Here is a 21,340-nt window from a genome sequence, read left to right as displayed (position 1 = left end):
ATTCGCTCTGTCCTCTTCAGCGAGTGAACAGTAAATCGCTCGAGTAAGCGCTTAGCAACCCTAGAAGCAGTGTTTCTCAACCTGCTGCTGTAGCGGCGGTTGCCGTAGAAGAAAACGTGTTATCACAATAATAGAGAAAACAAATGTGAAGAAAACAGTAATGTAAACCCACTTATTTTGATGTGACCCCCACTCGCCGCAATGGGATTAGTATTTAAAAAGAAGCAGAAGCTTTTTGGGAATTCTTGCAAACGGCAGAGAGGCTAAAAGGTACGTTTCTGTCTGGTAGTAGTAGTAGTAGTATTATGAGATTAGAACAAAACCCTATGGATGAATTTGCTAGCGACCGAAGGTTAACCGGACGTAATATGAATGTTGTGCAGTACTTAATCAGAACACAAAAGTCGGGCTGACAGACGACCCGCACGGGCAGCAGCCCAATAATCTGGCAGAGGGGGCGCGTCTGAGCTTGGTAACCAAAACACAGGGATATTTTGCGATTAGCAATTGGTGTTAATGCTGCTGTAAAAGAGAAAGAACGAGAGAGAGCGAGAGAGAGAGAGAGAGAGAGAGAGAGAGAGAGAGAGAGAGAGAAGAGCGACATTGAAACAAGAGGGGGCGAATTGGTATTGTTTGGACGTGTGTTGTGATGGTTGTTATGTTCTCTGGAATCCAAGCGCTTTTAGGGTAGAAGAAGAGAGAGCTAAACAAGTGTATTACGGTTCGCGATGTTAGGATGGCGATCTTCTCATTAGCTTTTACCTAATCTTTACTCTATCGTTCTTTTTAAAACCGCCTAGAATATCATGTTGAAACTCTCACAATCCTGGACGTGCAAGAAGCGGGCAGCACACCAGCAAGCAATTGTGTATTTGGCATTTCTACGTGCGCGTCCTACTGTAAGCATCATGGCAAGCATGAAGCAAAACAAAAAAGAGCAGATAACAATAATACTTCTAGTCAAACTTTAGTGCAATACAAAACAAAAACAAACCCCCGATAATCATATTGTGACATTAATTCAATGCATATAAATGCGGCTTCATGCTTGCAGACAGTATACTAGGTTCGTCAGGTTCAGCAAATAATGGCAAGGCAAACACTATCACTATAACTGTTGTTAAATCGTTATAAAGGATAATACGAGTGTGGTAATATTATTAATCAGCGACAGCTAAACCTACGGTACTGTGTGTGCGTGTTCCTTAAGCGTGTATGTGTGCAGTTTGTAGCTCACGTTGTGTCGTTGAGCGCCCCGCCGGTCTTTTGGTATTTACGTCATATGCTCTTGGTTTTGGATGATATCTGATTTTTGGTGCATAGATTTTTGGTTCGTTCCCATAATTTATTGGTATTTTCCGATTGGATATCAATACAATTGGACTGGTGGAACGAAGGAACCCACGAATGGGAAATTATTGGAAACCCTTTTTGAATTTTATCAAGCCACGAAGATGTATTTGGTGTCATAAAAAAAAAAAAAGATCACGTAAAAGAACGTTTAGACAAGCAAAAGTCGTCGTAAACGTGGGGGGAAAAAAACAATTAATACATTGATGGAGTTAATTAAATACATACCACCCTAGCGATAAATATACATTGTTACGAACATTGAACACGCGTTTGTGAGATCCATTCGTTTTTGTTTCGTCCTGTTTGAATCGATTCCGTTAAAAACGTAACAGACGGTTGAGTAACACTGCAATACTGCGTGGTCCACACCCAGCGCGCGTGTTGATATCGTTGGTAATTTTTTGTTTGAATAATGTAAAATCTCACTAAAACAAAGCTCCCCATTTGTTGTAGCATGTGCGCGAAACTGTGTCCGTGCGATAGAATAATAGTTTACACTGGAATGTGCCGAATTTAGACATCGTTTTGGCTTAGCTACTGCTAGAAGCGTTAATATATCGTGCGTAGCGCTGGTAGGCTTATTGATTCCCTCCGTATCAATGGTTTTGTTTAGTAAGTTAATCTCTATTAAAGTAAACAGAAATCCAAACCTTAATTAGTTGTTGCATTAAGTAAAAAAATGTAGTGTTTATGTTCCGGAGTCTGAATAAAATAAACCGATGCATAGGGCGCAAACGCTGATAACTATTGCTAGCTAATAATGTGACTCACAGGCGATAGGTGGTCGTTCGGTCAATTCTTTTTTTATATATAATTCTAGGTTACTGGCGAAGACAACAAAACTAAAGACGAAGATCTGTTATCTGGAGATGAGTACTGGCGGATTTAAATGTAACGGATCGCAGCTGTTAGTAATTATTTTCCAAACGGCCACAACCGAACGCGTGAAAGGTAGGCAACAGTCAAATTAAACAAATTATAACAGCTTTTAACGATCCATCGCTACAGGCAGGAGGAACGAGTCAAGCAACGTTTTAATAATGCCAAGAAAAATAATTCAATAATGCAAAATTTCCCACTTTCCCTTGCCCTCTTAAAAAAAACCTGATTTAACGTTGAACATATATGATTTTTTTAATATTATTTAGCCAAACATAAAAAAAAAATATTTGCCTACTTTCAGGCGCCAGATGGCAAAAAACGTTGGTTTGCGGTGGAGCAGGTAGCGTCTACAAATTGTGTCTCTGCAGAATGCAGATTCCCTTCAACAGCAAGTAAAAAAACAACAACATCAACACATCCTTCTCGATCGATATGTCATCAGCGTACGACAAAAAATCCCCAAAAACTCCCCCCCAAACAACATTTTTCTACATTCCATCTCAGCCGGCTGTAATCCACCCAAGCGCCGGGAGACGTGTGGACTCAAGCAGCAGTCAATCATGCGACCCACCCACCAACCCATCTCTTTCTCTCTCACTCTCTTCATGGTTTTGCTCTAAGCTAGAGCATCCCGCTCGCGAAACGGGGGAAAACAGTTAACCGTTTCAACCGATTCCGAACTCGAATCACGACAAAAGAGATACGAAGCGACAGCAAGGGAAGCCCATAAAGAAAAGCCCAAACATCCCCCTCCTTCCCTCTCAGCATCCGTACGTACCTTCCGCCCCTCCCCTCCCATCCCCTCCTCAAATGACGTACATACCTTTTCCACGGAGCCCGAACCGTTCCCGACCGCCCGACGTTCGCCTCGGTGGCGAATCCTCATCGATCCGTCCGTGGCTGCCCACCACCCCCGAAGGTAGGCAAACTGGCCCGAAACGAACTTTAGGCGAACCACCGACACCTCCTCGCGTCCACTAACCCTCTTCCCTCCCCCCCCCCCTTTATGCCCACGCACAAATGCCAAATGAAGCTGTCCGGGGAGTCTCCTCGCTTGGCGCAAACGATCGGAAAGATTACGATTAATGGGGCTCCTGTGCCTCCCACCTCCACCCCGCTCACATTGCCCGAAAACAATGCCATCATTATCCTGCACGCCTCCCTCCCCCCCCCTCCCCTTACATTGCTATTATCGCCCATAACCGTTAAGGGGTTGGATGATTATTATTTTATTGACGTTATTTGTACCACACGCGCGCCCGCCCGCGGTAATGGTGAGTTATCGTGCTGCCTTCCTTGCTGGCCAGCCAGAAAGCACCCTCCCCCACCCCCCTTCCCCCAAAGTGGAGCTGAAAATAAATACCCCATAATGATCTCTCCTTCACGCTCGCTTTCCGTTCTGCTTCCTCCCTCTCTCTTTCTCTCTCTCTCTCGAACCAAGGATCTGACATTCAATACCGTTCGGCCGGCGGTCCCGTCCGAAATGGCGCAAATAAGACTTGACCTACTCCATCCGAGCGAGACACACACACACACACACACACACACACTCACATTCACAACCGACATGGTGTAACTCTTTTGGATGCTCTGGGATACCTTCCAACTCCCCCACACCCGTTGCGCGCAGCTGCTCTCCGCACGCAGTTGTTCGGGTTCGTTCGGGCCACGCTCGTTGTGCGTCTATTTTTACGCGGGAAATTTTCATTTTTCAAAAACACCACACCAGCAACCGGCGCACTGTGGAATGTGAGCGAGGGAGAGGAAGGAAGTGGGGGGAGGGGTTTGGGTGGAAAATCGAGAAGCTCAAGCGCAGCAATGCAGAGAGACCGTTTTTCAAGATGGAATTAACTCTGCGAGCGAATGATTGCGGAAGCGAATGTTTGAGCAATTTCCCTGTTCCGCAAGCGCAAGCAGTTGCTCATCTTACATTGTGTCGTTGCGATGAGCATTGCTGCTGCACACACACACACATACACGCACATGTACAACACCAACTTTATGGTTGTAAAATTGTCTCCCAACAGTTGGTCGCCCATGCAGCAGTGCGCTCCGGCATTTGCGCAAGTCGGATCGCGATCAAACTCTTTTCATTCTTGCTCTTGCCGTGCTTCTCTCTCTCTCTCTCTGCTCCTCTCTTTTTCTCAATATTTCAACATTTTCCACCTTAACCACCGACGATCGCTTAGGTAGGTGCAAAAGTGTAGCTCTTCTTTTCTGTTTAATTATCAGCGCGACGATAAAGATAATAACCACACAAACGCCCGTAATCACAGGTAAACTGGAGCTCTGTCGATACTGGTGGGCAATTAGCGCACCAGCTTCAGGTGTGGTCCAACGGTGCCGTGCAAAAGCTAACGCGCTGCCACAAGAAAGCTCTCCAATAGGTTCTCAACCAGACCCGTGCGCGCGCGTGTCAGTGTCTATGGGAGCTTTTTCCATTGTCATTTTTGCTGTAATTTCTCATTAGAATTATGATTTAAACAAAAAAAAACAACTTTTACTGTCCATTCAAAAACATTACGAAGAGAGCAAAGAGAGGGAGAGAATGAAAGAGAGAGAGAGAGAGAGAGAGAGAGAGAGAGAGAGAAATTGGCACCACATAACTCCCGAGAAATGTTTATTTTCTCCCATGCCAAAGGACAGTGCCGCCGGGTAAGTGTGTTGTGTCCCCACAGTTGTCCGCAAGCATCTAGCCGGTCCGGACACACACGGCAGACGACGACACGCGCACGCACACGACGCAGCCCTTCCCACCAGGACCCACGGCTCCTCCTGTGGTGACAGGTTTTTCCTTTTTCCCCCGATTTTTCCGAAATTGTTCAAGCGAGAGAGAGAGAGAGAGCGATAGAGAGAGAGTGAGAAAGCGCAACCGATCAAATCAAACGTGTGGCAACGATCAACGGTGCTGGGCGTGACCGACGATCAACAAACGACCCCCGTTCGCCCGTCCAGGATATGTTGCGGGTGGCTCGTGTGCAGGTGTGAGTGAGTGTGTGTGTGTATCTCGAAGCAAACGATAGTGCACGTGTGTGTGGGGGTGTGTGTGGGGTGACGAGGCGATGGTGGCGAACCGACGGCTGCTGCTGGCGGGCGGGCTGCTCTGCCTGCTCGCCCTGCTGCTGGTGGTGGGCGAGGCGGACGGGTTCCGGCTGCGCGAGCACGGCCAGGAGGAGGGGCTCGCGGTGGTGAAGCGCAAGGTAGCGGCCCGCGGCAAAGGTGACGCACCGTGGTCGGCGGTGACGCGCAAACCCTGGCCAGTGAAGGACGATGACGACGAGGACGACGAGGATGAGGAGGAAGATGATGAGGAGGATGAGGAGGAGGAAACGGAGGAGCAGGCCGCCATCCGGAGAGCGACCCAGCAGCGGCTGCTCCGCGCCCGCCACGGGCTGAAGAGCCGCGACAAGCGCCCGGCGGCCGCCAGCGAACGGAGGGAGACGGTGCGCGGTCGGGGAGATGCCGCCGCCGCCGCCGCCGACAACGACGACGACGACGATGAGGATGAAGTAGCCGAAGCCGAGCCGCGCTCTATTTTTAACCTGTTCGGGTTGCTTGGCTCGCGGCAGCGCACCGACAGCGATGACGAGCGACGAACCGCCGACGGTGACGTCGATGACGACGACGATGACGACGATGGCGAGAAAGAGACGCGCCAGCACACGAAGGAGAAGCAGCGGGAGACGGTGCGGCCCGCCCGGAAGGGGCAGGAGCCGACCGACGAGGCGAGCTGGCTGGAAGGGTTGAAGCGCGCGCTCGAGACGGTGCTGAAGCCGGCGGCCGACGACCATGCGGCGAAGGAGGAAGCGTCGGACGGTGGGCTGCTGCGGTGGGTGCAATCGTTCCGTGCCGATGCCGACCGGAAGGAGAAGGACAATCCGATTATCAACCTGCTCGCCAGCTGGCTCGCCTCGGCGGACGGGGGGGCCGACTCGCAGGAAGAGATTCGCTTCCGGCCCGCCGGCTCGTACGCCGACGACGGTGAGTCGGACGCGGACGACGGTAACGCCCCGGCCAGACAGCGCGGCCGGCCCAAGACCGCGCCCGACTCGAAGCTCGTCCAGCTGCTCAACCACAGCCCGATCGCGTCCCTCTTCCATCCGGCCGAGCTGCCGGCCGAGCCGCCGGTCGAGGCCGGCCCGAAGCGCACCAAGCGGTCGGCCGCCGACGGGCCGGCCCGGGTCGTGAAGCAGCGCATCGCCATCTCGCCGGAGGACTTCGAGCAGCTGCTGCTGCGCGTGCCCTCCTTCGTGCCGGACTACACGCGGGTGCGCGGAGCCGAGTGCCGCCGGCAGGGCGAAATCTTCGAGCGGCAGCTGCGGGGCAAGCGGCTCTGGGCGCTGCAGATGATCGATGCGAGCGCGCGGCTCGCGTCCGGGCTGCTGCGCGGCAACGCCAACCAGCTCGGCGACTTCGACCTGTGCACCGGCATTGCGACGCGCGTGCGGGTGCGCGAGGACGAGCTGGTCCGGCTGCGCGGCAAGTACTGTCTCGCGCACGTGGACGTGGTGGCGGAGGATGCCGAGCTGCGCGTCCCGGTGCATCTGCTCCAGGGCGGCGGGTTCGTCAAGAGTACGCTCAACGATGTAAGTACACCAGAGCTAGGCCCAACTCATGGAACGAGATACTTCCAATCAAGTTAACCATCCCATCTTTGCCTGTGAATCGGACGGAGAGATTGCGGCAGGACAACCTTTTTGATCAAAGCAGAGAGAGAAACGGAGCACGTCTTCAATTTAAAGATCCGGTACATTCTTCGGTATTTATTTCAACGCTGGTGGCATTTGCAAATACCGTTCAAACTAAAAGATCAAGCCTCGAACCGATCTTGGATTTGATGCCAATGTGAATCATCTTACTTTTTTTTTGTTGGGACGACCATCTTCAAGCATTTCCTATGATGTGTTTTTGTTGACTCTGCGAAGAAACCAAGTAGGAACAAGCTGCTTTAAGGTCTTAAATATGTTCTTTAATCAGGCATCTTTGCTAGGAGAGTGTTTTTTGTTGTTTTATGTCTTTGTTCGTTCAAGAATATCGAGATTTTTGGCTCGGTTAGGTGCTCCAAAAACTCCTCGCAAACCTATCCCGGAGAGGTATAGTTGATTTTGAACCGTTACCACTGTGCACACGGACTGAAACTTATTTCAACGCCATACTGGTCCACACATTATCTCGAACCTGTTCCAATTCCTGCAGCAAATCGACACATACCCAGAAACTGATCTGTGAACCAAACTCTGTTGTGTAGATTCTGATCCTGGAACTGATTCATGAGCTATAATAGATCTTGCAATGGATCCCGAAGTTTAAGCAAAAGAGTAACTAGTCTCGAACCTGTTCCGAATCTGGCAGTGATCTCAAACCCAAGCCCGGTCCTGCGACTAATTCCGAACTTGTTCCAGATCTGGAGTTGATTGACTGATCCGCACCAATATTGGAACTGATCATGAATCCTAAACCATCCGGGAACTGTTCCCGCACCTGTTCCAAATCTGTACCTGATCTCAAATCAAACCGGTCACAACTCCGTTTCAATTTTGGAGCTGATTCCCATTCTGGACATCAGAATTGATAAGAATCCCTAAACCCTCCAGCAGCTACTCCCGGAACTGTTACGAATCATCAATTGATTCCGAGCCTGCATTGATTCTGAATCTGGTCTCAAATCCAAAATGATATCGGTTGCGATTTTGGAACTGATTCCGAACCCTGAACTATTATCAAACAATTCCCAAACCAGTTACGAATGAGTAACTCATCACAAATCCAAGCCGGTCCTGGAGTAGACCCCGAATAACTACCTTGACTATTTAACCTACGCCAACTAGTACAACTGATCATGAATCCTAAAGGATTACTGTTTCCGTAACTGTTCCGAATCTTGTATACATTCCGTACTTGTTATGGAATGGAACTGATATTACACCCAAACCGCTTTCCAACCTGTTCCAATAGTGGGGCTTATCTAAATTTCATTCTCAATCTTGGAGTTGATTACAGGGATCTGTTCCTGAACCTGTTCCAAATGAGGAATCGATTTCGTGTCTGGAATTCATTCTGAACTTTTTCTGATTATGATGCTGATCTCAAGCCCATACTGAATCCGTTTCCATTTTTGGAACTGATCCGGGACCTTAACCGATCCTGGAACTATTCCTGGACTAGTTCCGAATCTGGAACTGACCTTACTTCTAGAGCGGTCTCAAACCCGGTTTCGATGCTGAGACAGATCCAGACCCATCCTGAGTCGAGGAACGGATTTTGAACCCTAAACAATCCGGGAACTGTTTTCGAACCTTGAACAATCTCGGAACTTTTCTTGGACCTATTCATAATCTAGCATTAATCCCGAACACATGTCTAATCTTGGAACTGATTACGGATCCGAGCTATTCCGGGAACTGTTCTCGAACCTGCTACCAATTTTCATTTGAGTCTGAACCTGTTTCGAATCTCTAACGGATTTTTGTTAATGTTTTGGATTCCGAGAACTAACCGATCTTTAAAATATTGCTGGACCTGTTCCGGGTCTGGAACTGATCTCGAAACCCAAACCGACCACGAACCTTTTCCAACTTTGGAACTGATTCCGACACCCATAGTGGATCTCGGGAACTGATCTCAAAACCCTAGACGATCCAGTAACTGTCCGTGGACCCGTTACCAGCTCCGGAACCGAGTCCCAAACGGACTAATACACATATAATAAAAACGTTCCCTTGCTCATTGCAGCCGGACCACTTCCTGCCCCGCTTTACCACGATCAACTGGGGCATCTGTTTGCCGGCCGCCTGCTCGTTCGAGGACGCGGGCAGCATCGTGCAGCACTTCGTGCGGCCGTACAACTCCACCGGCATCAAGCTGTTCCTCGAGCTGGAGGAGGCGAACTGTCACGTCCGCCAGGTGCGCACCTGGTCCCGGCTGCTCAAGGACCACTGGCAGCTGGTAGCCGTGTTGTAAGTATATTGATCGCACTCACACAGCCACCAACGCGCAGTTATCTCATTCTCTCTTTCTCTCTATGTCCCTCAGTGGTTTCTACACGTTCGTGGCCGTGGTAACGCTGGTCGCGACGCTGAACGACTACGAAATTTTCATCAAGATTGAGCCACCGTCCGCGCAGGACTCGCCGCTCGATCCGCCCGAGCGCCGCACGACGAACGCGTTCCACCAGACGCTGATGGCGTTCTCGCTCAAGCAGACGCTGCCGCAGCTGTTCGGGGCGGCCGGCGGTGCGTCCGACGACCATCTGCCCTGCCTGGACGGGCTGAAGGCGCTGGCCGGCGGTGCCCTCTTCCTAGCGCTGCGGCTCGTCCCGCTCGGCTACCAGCCGTTCACCAACCGGAACGAGTTCACCGACAGCTTCAACGCACCGTGGAGCGTCGCGGTCCGGCTGCTGATGCTGTACGCGGACGTGTTTCTGGTGGTGAGCGGCTTCCTCGCCGCCTACCGCATGGTGCGGGAGTACCGCGAGCGGGCCCGCGTCTCCTGGTTCAAGCGCATCGCCGGCCGGTACCTCAGGTGAGTGTCCCCAGACTTTGGAGCAGTAGCTCAACTCACTCACGCTCTCTCACTCCGTGTTGTCTGGCAGGCTGGTGTTCCCGCTCGTGCCGGTGCTGATGTTCTACGCCTGGGTCTGGGAGCATCTCGGCAGCGGACCGCAGTGGGGCGACGTGGTGACGAAGAACGCGAACCTCTGCAAGCACGGCTACCTCAGCAATCTGCTCTTCATGCACAACTGGTACCCGATCGAGGAGACGGTCAGTACGGAGTGCTCCTGCTCACAGCACTCTTCCACAGCTCTTCATCACTCTTCACCACGCTCTTTTCCACTCTCTCTCTCTCTCTCTCTCTGCAGTGCGCTCCGCACACCTTCCAGCTGGCGATCGAGATGCAGCTGAGCGTGCTGGCCCCCTTCCTGCTGGTGATACTGGTGCGCAGCCCGTTCTACGGGACCGCCGCCTACGTCCTGCTGAGTGCGCTCTCGACCGCGATCCGCTTTGCCTCCACGACCGAGGACCGGCTGGCCCCGTACGTGTTCCACGGCGTCCGGCTCACGCAGCTCTATCGCACGCTCAACCTGTCCTTCGCCGAGACGCTGCACCGCCTGACGCCCTACCTGGCCGGCTTCGGGCTCGGCTATCTGCTGCAGGAGGTGGGCCGTTCCCGCCCGGAGCGCGGCGTCCGGTACGCCGGCTGGCTCGGAGCCGCCGTCGCCCTGCTCTGGTGCGTCTGCTTCCCGCTCGACATCGTGCGCAAGGACTTCCGGTACGAGCCGGCCGATGCGGCCCAGTTCGCCGCCCTCGCTCCGCTCTCCTGGTCGGTCGGCCTGTGCTGGACCATCTACTACTGTCTGACCGAGCCGGCCAGCCTGCTCAACCGGCTGCTCAGCTCCCGGCCGCTGGTCTGTCTCGGGCGGCTCACCTACTCGCTCACGCTCGTGCAGTTTCTCGTGTTCTTCTACTTCGCCGGCACGACGCGCGGCACGAGCGTGTTCAGCTTCGCCGGGTACGTGAACCGGACGGAGGTGTGCATTGCGCTCGGGGCGGCCCTCGCCCTCACGCTGCTGTTCGATCTGCCCATCCAGAACGTGAAGCGGCTGCTCGACCAGTACGGTGTGTTCGAGGGGCTGGAGGTGCGGCCCTCGGTGCAACCACAGCAGCAGCCGGCGGAAGCGGCAGCTGAGGCCGAGCCGGTGGCGGAGCCAGAGCTCGAAAAGAGTGAACCGCCGGAGGCAGCTGCGTCGGAGGGAGCTGCACCGGAGCAGGCGGACTTTGTGAGCCCGTTCGACGATCAGGAGGAGGAAGATGAGGGCCTCTGGCTGCGCAAGCGTACGGCAGCGCCGGTGGAAGAGCCGACCGCTCCGGAGGAGGACTTCTGGGCCCAGAGCTCCGAGCCCGAGGTGCAGGAGGAGGCAGCTCCGAAGGAGATCGCAACGGAGCACGAATCACCGTCGGCGACGAACCCGCCCGAACAGGAGGAAGAGCCTGAGCAGGAAGAGGAGGAGGAGGAAGAGGAAGAAGAGGAAGAGGAAGAAGAGGAGGAAGAGGAGGAGGAGATCGACGAGGAGAAGGAGGTGAAGCGACGCCCCGCCACCAACGGTGCCAGCTGGTCCCGCCTGTAGCACCACGAAGCGCCGCGACGACGCCAACGCAATATAAAGAACGAACTTTATTTAACTAAAAGACAACGACAACCCGTTCAAAGTGTCATTCTCTCTTCGTGTTTCCCTTAATGTGATAAATATTTACAACTTGTACCATTAAAATTCCCAATGCTCCCAGCCGCCGGCGCCCTCCTATGCCTCCTCCGAGGTGCTGTGCGTGTTGTTCGTGCTCAGGCTGTTCGTTTCCGGCTCGCGGGCACTACCCGAAGGTCCGCCGTGCGGTGGCCGGAACCGGCTCAGCAGTATCTTCTCCAGCCCGTGGATCGGCGACTCGAACATGAGGCAGAGCAGCAGCGCCAGCAGGAACGTCAGCGTCATGTGCGAGATGGATTCGGCCGTCTTCGGAGCGTTTAGTTTTAGCGGGGGCAAACAAGGAAAGAAATTAGTCTTTTTGGGGAACACACTGGCGGCCTACTCGACACCACTTACCAGCGTGGCAATGCTTGCGTAGAGAGGCGTCCGGCGGGAAGCGGACAGGTACAGCTCGACCAGCCCGTTCATCAGGTACGCACAGTAGGTCAGCCGGCTGAGCGGCACGAACGCGCGCCAGGAGAGGATGCGGTGCAGGGTGCGGCCGTGCCCGGTGACGCACGCCAGCACCAGCCACCCGTTCGACAGACTCCAGCCGAACCGGTGCAGCGCGGCGTACAGCGCGTTGTGCAGGTAGTTGCCCGTGCCGAGCCCGGTGTAGAAGGCGGTTAGGGAGAACATGGCGGTGCAGCCGCACACGGTGGCTGCCGCCCAGCAGGCGGCCAGCTTCCGCCGCCCGATCCGAACACTAGCAGAGTTTGAGAGTTAGTTTTTTGCAGAATTCATGTTCCTGTCCCCATCAGCTCAAAGCTTGTACAGGGCTTAAAGAGTTATTTTCTAGTGCCATCATCATGGCAGGATTCTTCGAGTGACTTCAAATGGCAACGCCATCATTCGTCGCTTAAGATTTGTTTTTCAACAGATGTGTTTTTCAAAATTAATGTTAAACCCTGCCATATTAATTTCCGCACATCACAAAACATACTTGCAGGAAGCAATGAAAACAAGTCTTGTGCAGCCTATACAACATACGACAATTAGTGAAAAACATCTAGCAAGCCATGCATGGCTGCAAAATTTCATTGTCAATGTCATAAACAATTCTGACTGAAACAAAATCCATGTCAGCGTCACGTACTCATTTGTGATAATCAAAGGTGATACTCAAAACGGTTTGGTGTGACCAATACATGCTTAGTGACATGTTTGCGACCAACGCTTGATCAGTCACTACGTCATGATTTTTTTTACTGTGATCAGTTCTGCAAAATGTCTCTGACATAGTCATGACAAATTCCGACTGAAATAAAATCATGTCAGCGTCACGAGCTCTACTGTGATGGTCAGAGATGAGACTCAAACAGTTGTTGCAACCATCACATGCTTGATGACATTGTGTGCAACCAACTCTTGGTCAGTCACTTGGCCGCGACATTTTCTGTCGATGATCATCCCGATAGTGATCCCGTTCAATCAAAGCAGACAGAGCGAGAAAGCATGGTCATTTTGCTGCTTGGGACTACGCGCCAAGTATATTCCAAGAATGTCGTGATTATCACCGACAGAAAATGTCATAACCACGTGAATGACGAAGAGTTGGGTGCTACGAAAAATGTCACCAAGCATGTGATTGATCCTTCAACTGTTTGAGTCTCACAGCTGATCATCACAGTTGTGTACGTGAGCTGATTTGAGATTCATTTCAGTCATGAGTGTTGGTGACTGAAACAGTGGCATTTGGCAGCATTGTTCACAGCCAGAAAAAGTCATGATTATTATCATGAGGCATTAAGCACAGCTTGTCAGTCAGAGATTCGCGTTGGACTCGCGTTCGGCATGTCCGCAAGATTTCCGAGTCAATTTCCAATATCAACATAATTTTTATAGCTTGCGAGATGTTTTTCAACAGCTGTCAAATGTTGTATTTCCATCAAAACCAAATTTATAAATTCTTCCACAAGATGTTCAACACGCCACAGGCTGCACTGGGTTTGACAGTTATTTGTTATGTGTTGGAAATCATGTGGAAGAACTGAAAACATATAGAGACACTAATATACAAGGTTTTCCAAGTGCACATCCTTATGTGCACATCATTATTCACCGCTTTCAAGATGTTTTTCAACAGCTGCCACACATTGTATTGGCATCAGAATAAAATTGACCTTGTTACACATGGTTTTCAACACATAACTAAAAACTGTTAAACTCATTCCAGCTTAAAACGTGTTGAAAATTGTGTGGAATATCTGATTGTGATTTAAATGCAACATTTGACAGCTGTTAACGAACATCTCACAAGCTATAAAAATAGTTGTTGAGATTTAAAATTGACTCAGACAATTCTGTCTGAAACCGCTATATGAGCTTGAACGAAATCGTCTAAATCTAAAATCCTATTTCTAGCTTGTCCAGAGTGTGCAAAATTTGAGCTTAATACACGGAAGTTTTTTTTGGACATACAAACACACTCTTACGATCCTATAGACATGCCGATGGACTCTACGATCACTACGAGATGATTCTAAGCCTCGAAAGCCTGTATAGGCCGGCAAGCCCGCGTAGGACGTTACGCCAAATAGAAGATTCTACGATGGTGCGTTTTGGTTAAAAGAATAAACTAAAACCGCACTCATCGATTCATCAGGGTCATGTTTATGCCACTAACTTCAACAAAATTCTTGCTCGATAATTTGAGCTTCTAGAGCATCAGTTCAATGTACAAGAATTCACAATTTCTACCAAAACTCCCCCAAGCGGGGTCGTCACATTGGAGTAAAACGAATCTAACACAAAGCTATTTATCGTCGGGCACCACCCTTGTACTTACTTCTTGATCTGCATCCAGTGCACGAGATATCCAACCAGCAGCCCGAACAGATAAGCCGTCGCCCGCAGATGCGTCTTGCCGTACACGTTCACGAAGTAGTCGTTTGCCTGCAGATCGTGCACCTCACTGTGGGACACAATAATAGCATGACGTCAGTGGTGTGGAAGGTATGAGAGCTACACTGCATCGGTAGAGTACGTACTCGGTAAACACCATAAAGGTTGGATCGAGCCGCTGAACGTAGGTGACGAAGAAGGGCACCGCAATCGAGACGCCAGTAGCGCCCCCGACCAGCAGCAGTGCGACCCGGTGCCCGTACCGCCACATCGGATAGAGCAGGACCGGGGCGAGCAGGAAGAGCTGCGTGTCGGTGGCCAAATACCAGGACTGGAACATGCACACACTGTCCGTGCCGAAGTAGTTGTTCACGTACAGGATGTTCAGCCACCAGCTCTGCCGGCAGCGGCGCTGCTCCAGCTCCATCCGCTCCGTCCACAGCGGGCCATCGCCCAGCCGGGGCAGCCAGGTCGCGTACAGCGCGATGACGGCGAGGTAGGCCGGCGTCAGCCGCACGTACCGGAACAGATAGAGCAGCCCGAAGTTGAGCCGGCCCTGGCGCTTGTCCAGCTCGAGCAGCAGCAGCCGGGCGAAGAGGAACCCGCTGAGCAGCAGAAACGTGTCGACCAGCAGCGGCGAGTTGAGCAGGAAGGCGTTCTGCAGCAGCCGGCTCTGCTCGCGGAAGAAGGCCGGATTGAGCAGCGGACCGCCGGCCATAAACACGAGCGCGTGGCCGCCGAGTATGAACACCATCGCGAGCGCCTTGATGCCGTTGATGCAGCCCAGCCCGTGATCGTCCTTGGACAACTGGGCCAGCTTGCGCAGGTTCTCCACCGCCGAGAAGGCACGCAGCACCGCCACAGCACCGGTCGGCCGCTTCTCCGGCGCGCACTCGCTTCTCGCACCGCCACCACCACCACCACCGCCACCATCGTACAGTGTGCTAAACATCACCATCAGCACAAACACGGCCAGCACGCAGGCGGTCACGATCTGCAGCCGATCGTACCCGCCGGACGGGCGCGAGCGCACCTGACAGACGGCGTCGCTCACCGCGTAGCCGGTCGCGCCCGCCAGCAGTCGGGCCGTCTCGCTCGCACTGCAGCTGGCCGGCACGCAGACGCCCCACCGCACCGTGAGGCTCGTGCCGTTGCTCGGCTCGTTGTCGTTGCGGCCCGCCGACCGCTGCAGCCGGAAGCCGTCCAGCGCGACCTGCGCCAAACAGTACTGCGACCGGACCGGGGCCACCCGCTCGCCCACCGGCACACACTCGTCGTAGCTGCCGAGATGGTACCGGGCGCCGAGCTCGACCGCTTCCGGGTACTTTACCGTAGCGTCAAACACTGTGGGAGAGGGCGGGAGGGAGGAAAAACAAAAGCGGGTCAATGGATGCAAAGTCCAACTCGCGCGAGCGACTGGTCAAGTGCGACCAGTAGCGGAGGTACGAACAATTAATCACACGGATCGCAACGGATCTATCAAAAACCTGTTATCTGGTGCGAGTCCGTGAGAAAAGAGAGAGAGAGAGAGCGAGATAGAGAGAAGAGAGAGAGAGAGAGAGAGAGAGAGAGAGAGTTGCAAAGTGCCCAAGGAACATTTAAATGCTCTTGTCGTGCAAACTCGATGTTGTCGATTTTTTTATTAAGTAGGGAAACCTGGGGCAAAAAAACCTAACCGGTCGGGCGAAATGGTCACCTGCATTTTTGACAAATTTACAAGTTTAAAACGACTTCTTATGATCGAAAAAAAACAAATAAAATGTTTAACCATGCACTTTTCATAGCCTAAGATTTCAAAACAAGTGTATAATTTAGCAAATAAAATATTTGCTAAAAACGATGTAATTTTTTCGCTCTCGAAAATAAGCTTTCATAAGAATTTTACACATATTTACAGAAAATAAGAATGTGCATCAAAGCACATGATATTTATCTATGATTTACGTGAACAAAGTAGCCATTTTAATTTAATGTAAAGTTTTTAAAGTTATTTTTTGTAAAATGTTTCACTTAGGGCAAAATGGTCGCTCCAGCTTGGGGCAAAATGGTCTGTTTGTATTGACAGGAGCAACATGATGAGGCTGTGGTAAAAACGAAGGTCGCCTCACTGCACTAGCTTACATAAAACTGTGCTGTATGTATAACATATTGACAAGAAAAATTACTGAAAACAGGTTACTTATTGAAATATTCCAGCATTTTACTAAATTATTCAACACAAAACTTAAATACTGAACTTATTTCTCTATTCTCACAATTCTACCAAGATGCAAGAGCGTAAACCAAAACCTGAAGTTCACTGTTGTGGTCAATTTTGCCCCTTTATTTTGATATTTCCTGTAAGACCATTTTGCCCCATAGCAAGACTATTTTATATTTATATCTATACATACATATAAATAATTTACATATAAACCCCACACAATACATGTTCACGACTTTTGACGTTGATTTTTTAAATTCATTTCAAACATACATGTTTGTTATTATTGAGTAAACTTCTGATTGTTTTTCATCTATAAGACGTTGAAGTATCGATTGCCGTCAAAATAACAGTGTAAAATGTTTTATCCAATAAGATTCAGACCAAAATCCTTAACAGGTTCACTTTGCCCCGCTTTCTCTTATTATTTTTATTATTTTTTAACTCTTTTATGACTGTTTATAGGTTATTTCTAGACCGTTTAGATGTGAAGTGCAAATTTACTATCAAATTTACAGCTTATCGCTATGCATATGCTTCTGGGGCGGTAATGAAGTCATGATAATGTTTGACAATGAATTCCAAATGTTGTATTGCTATTTTTCTAATGATATCGTTTGCAGATGAGCAGACATTCATGTGAAAAAATCACTGTTAAAATAGTGCATTGGAAACAAAATTGAATAAAAAGGGACTACATTGGCTCAAGATCGTGTGGAGTTCCCTGATCACACGTTCAGACCATTTTTAATGGAATCCGTGTGGCTATGATAGTTTCAAAGCGCACAGACTTACAACTTTTAAATATCTCCACGCATATGAAACTACCTCAGAGACTAGCACATCTCGGGCACTACCTGTACGCTTTGGTCAGAGTTTCCTTTATTATTTCGGGAACTTGATAGATAGTTTTTGATAAGATCAGTTAATATTGATGCCTTAGTCTGACATTAAATGTCTTAGCACGTGCTTAAGAACACAAAACACAAATATTAGCATTGCACGGACAATCTTTAAAGGGTTAATAACTGTACTAAGACTGTTTAGCATCTTCAAGAAGCATGTTAAGACTATGTGCCTTAGCACACTTACAATAAAGCATTCTTTCAACATGTTTAAATGTCACATGTTTCTTGAGTATTGACACGTCAGCCTTCAATAAGGGTGCAGCAGTTCACACATCTTGCCTGCTCGGCCAAACTCGACCAAAAGGGGACCGTTGAAGCGGAAAGATAGACCATCTTCCTCCACTCACCACACACCACGGGACCACGGGTGGTCATTTCGAGCAAAAATGAGGTGAAACTGTGCAATTGAATTATACATTTTCATGCAGGAATGGGCAAAGGTCAAAAATCGGGCCAAACGTCCGACAAATGACCCTTTGTCGGAAGTCTTTTTGCCCTTTGCCTCAATTGTTGTAGTTTCGCAAGGTAATATTTACTATAAAAGCAAGAAAAAAACCATTAACTATCAATACAACAAAAATGTTCTATTTTTGTATTAATAGATTATTCTTATTATTATTTTTCTTCCTTTTCTTCTTATTCTTCGCTTCTTCTGATTGGATTGCCTATTCGATAGAAATCACTGTTGATAAAACGTGTCAGCAATTTAGTATTTTCTTGCAAGCAAAACATGTCCAACCTCAAAAACCAAACCTTTTTACACGAAATACTTCTTCTTCTTCTTCTTATTGGATGCAACAATTGTAGAGTTGCGCGTATTTCTATAAAAAGCTTTTTTTATTTGCCCTTTCTCTTGTGGTAGGTATACTACTAAATATTTGCTCACATGGTGCGAGAGTCATTTGAACCCATCACGAGCTTGTTGATGTTGGAACAGTGCGCCTAGCCGACTACGCCACGGGACCGTCCCCCGTACACGATTGCTTAAACCGCTATAAAAAAGCAAAAGGCAGAAAGACGGATAGAATTGGAGTTTACAAAGTTTTGACTCTTTTTGTTTCACAAATTCTGATAATTTCAATGGAAAATGGATAAATTTGTTTTTTTTAATATACATTTTTGAACGTTACAGTATACCGAACAGCTTCAACCCAAAACAACCTATTTTCAAGGGCTAAGCCCTATCGGTGGCCTATATGCTTCCACCGATGGATCATATTAATGCTTAATCTACTTGCAAAACCCTTTCAGGACCACACCCTTCACTGCTCCCCATTACAATGATTTTGTCAATAAGCATTCAGCAAGCAATCAAGCAAGCCGTCCGTGCTTTGCCCTACAATGTACCCACTGTGCCCGCACGTGGACGGCGCAATGATTTGGCGCAATCGAACCCCCGATTGGACGGGCGAGATTTTCGGCTGCCAAGCCGTGTGTTTGGACAGCTGGGAGGCGAGTTCAAGTGCGCAAACTTCACGCTAAAGACAAACAGGGCGATAGATGATGACGAAGGGTTTGAAGTTATAAATAAAACATCCTGCATCTGCCGTTGCAATGTATAAGCGCAATTACATTAAAGATCACATTACGGACGTCATAATGCCAGGTGGGGAGCGGGCAGCGCGCGTGCGGTAAAGCTAATCACGAACTCATGCAACCGGGCTGGCACTTTCCAGAACGCGCCGCGCGGAAAAGTGGGTAACCTTTCAGCCAGACCGCCGACCGGTGCTGCCCGATCGGTCAATCGCAAATTGCAAAAATCGCTCGCTAATCATCGGTTTCGGTGGCGCCTGCCGGCACCACCTGCTCTTACGTCAGCCCTCCGGGCGTTAGAACAGGTTCTCGGGTGCCGAAACCGCTACCGAAGAGGACGAGAGTGGTCCAGCATGTTCTTGACCATGGCCCACAAATGTTGTGAAGAGGCTGTAATTAGATCGACCGGCACGGTTCTCCACCGTGTCCACCGACTTTCAAAACCATACGTGTGCGTGTGTGTGTGCGTGTGTGGGTTGGTTTGGTGCAGCACAGCAGCACCGCAACTCTCCGCTATCTAATCATCAAGCGAGAGCAGAAATAAAAGCACCAACAAACCTTGAAAGTAATGTAATGCCTTTCGTTCGGTCCGCGTACCATGACCTACGCGAGGGGGTGGAGTCCTCATACACACACACACAGCCACACACACATAAACACACAAACAGGGGGTCCAAAAATAGGAAAAACTCGCGACTATTTTTAACACCACACCGAATTATGTACGCCGCGGCGTCGTCCAACGAAACGGCAGGAAGCGGTCAGGCAGTTGCAACACACCCGCCACCTTTCCCTCCCGGTACGGTCCACTGCACTTGGCGTCGTTTCGCGTCGTCCGGTGTGTGTGTGTTTGCTGCGTTTGTGTGGTCACACACGCCGTTTTGATTGTTGAAGGTGACCATCACATCTTCATAAACCCACAAACACACCCCAGGGGTGGCCCGACCCGATCCTTTTCGCGCCCGAACACTCACTTGCCACGGCCCACGGTTCCTGGTTGCGGGCCGCTTCCAGCGTCCGGTTCACCTCCCGCCAGCAGTCGCCCGCCGGCCGCAGCTGCTCGTCGGCCACCGTGCCGATGCGGGCCAGCACCAGCCCCAGCGCGTCCGCGGTTGATTGTGGTTGGACGGTGTGGCCACCGGCGGCACTGAGCACTAGCAGCACGGCCAGCCAGCCCGTCACACCCGTTGCTCGCTCCATTGTATCGACAACACCCACGCACACGTTGCCTCTCAGGTCAACCAAGCAGCGTAACCTGCTCGCGCGACGGCTCGATGCGTACTGTGGGCCGCGCTGGGTCCGCACCGTCCACGAAACAGCGCCTGACGCCACTGCTGCTGCTGTTTGTTATTCCGCCGCTACCTGTCACTAACCACTGGCGGAGAGCTGCTCGGGGCCTAGGTGCCGTGTCTGCTCGTTAGAAATGTATGCGGTTTGTATGATACGAATCGTGACTAGCATTACAGCGCACTCCGTGTTCTAGCCACGTCGTAAAGCCTATTCTTGGGCTGCTGGGCACATCCTGAAATCTAATAAACCACCCGCCCGTGGTTGTAATACGATCTGCCGCCGTATCTGTTTTGCATTTTTAGACGCTTTCGATTACGATGTCGCCGGAGTTCGCGCGTCTGTCCCCACGGGTAACAGGTCTTCACCGCAGGCGTGCGGTTCGTTTAAAGCCCCTTCCTGGTGGTGGCCCAACGGTGGTGAAAGTGGTCCCACATTTGACGCTTAACCTTCGGTCGCATCTTTTTATCCAAGCAACCAAGCAACAACATCAAAAAACCGTGGGGAGGGGAGAAAGTGAACTACTCCACGCGCGACTGATTAAAAATGGGGCGTTAGCAACGGCTTCAACCAACGGGAACCGACCGAATCTCGTTAGAATCTGGCTGGCCGGCCAATTAGCACTCGCGCACTCCGTGTTAGCATGTTCTTGGCGCATCTTGTTAACGCGTCCCGGGACGGACAGGTCACTCGCTTAACCAGACGCTCAACTCTTCCGACCGCTCTTGCGCTGCGATGTTGGGGGAGGTGGGTAAAGACGGCCACGTTAAGCGAAATGTTAAAAGCCTAGAGATATATTCTATTTTTTTGTGCAGTTTTGAAATGTTTTGATAAAACGAACGCCTTGAAAGAGATACCTAGCAGTAAACGATAAACATAAATGCAAATGATACAAAGACTATGAGTTGGATATTAACAGAACATGATAACTTCAAACATTGACTAAAATAACTAAGAATAGAATATAATATTTGACAAGCACCAGAAACGGGTCAACATCAAATATTCCACTGTATGAAATACAATAATGAAAGACAGTGGAAAAATAATGGTGGAAAATTAGTAAGCGGAAGAAGAAGAAGAAGAAGAAGA

At 50.2% G+C, this 21,340-nt stretch overlaps 2 protein-coding genes across 3 annotated transcripts; one reads left to right on the top strand and one right to left on the bottom strand.

Moving 5' to 3' along the window:
* Positions 1 to 1,438: 1,438 nt before the first annotated feature.
* Positions 1,439 to 11,447, top strand: LOC120905771. 2 transcript variants are annotated; one of them, XM_040316878.1, is made up of 7 exons: positions 1,439 to 2,304; positions 2,537 to 4,424; positions 4,882 to 6,821; positions 8,968 to 9,191; positions 9,268 to 9,756; positions 9,827 to 9,995; positions 10,094 to 11,447. In XM_040316878.1, the coding sequence occupies exons 3-7, from the start codon at positions 5,298 to 5,300 to the stop codon at positions 11,357 to 11,359; spliced, it is 3,672 nt and encodes a 1,223-aa protein (XP_040172812.1). In that variant the 5' UTR covers positions 1,439 to 2,304; positions 2,537 to 4,424; positions 4,882 to 5,297; the 3' UTR covers positions 11,360 to 11,447. The 2 variants fall into 2 exon arrangements, with proteins under 2 accessions (XP_040172812.1, XP_040172811.1); XM_040316877.1 differs by having other exon boundaries at positions 4,512 to 6,821.
* Positions 11,436 to 20,310, bottom strand: LOC120905772 (nose resistant to fluoxetine protein 6-like). The gene is made up of 5 exons (XM_040316879.1): positions 19,936 to 20,310; positions 14,464 to 15,661; positions 14,262 to 14,387; positions 11,831 to 12,179; positions 11,436 to 11,740 (listed from the first exon to the last, which is right to left on the bottom strand). Exons 1-5 carry the CDS (start codon positions 20,159 to 20,161, stop codon positions 11,534 to 11,536), a joined length of 2,106 nt encoding a protein of 701 aa, XP_040172813.1. The 5' UTR covers positions 20,162 to 20,310; the 3' UTR covers positions 11,436 to 11,533.
* Positions 20,311 to 21,340: the final 1,030 nt, after the last annotated feature.

The sequence above is a fragment of the Anopheles arabiensis genome, chromosome X, assembly GCF_016920715.1.
Source record: "Anopheles arabiensis isolate DONGOLA chromosome X, AaraD3, whole genome shotgun sequence".
In the NCBI taxonomy this organism is placed as follows: domain Eukaryota; kingdom Metazoa; phylum Arthropoda; class Insecta; order Diptera; family Culicidae; genus Anopheles; species Anopheles arabiensis.
This window is presented reverse-complemented; position numbering and strand designations above follow the sequence as displayed.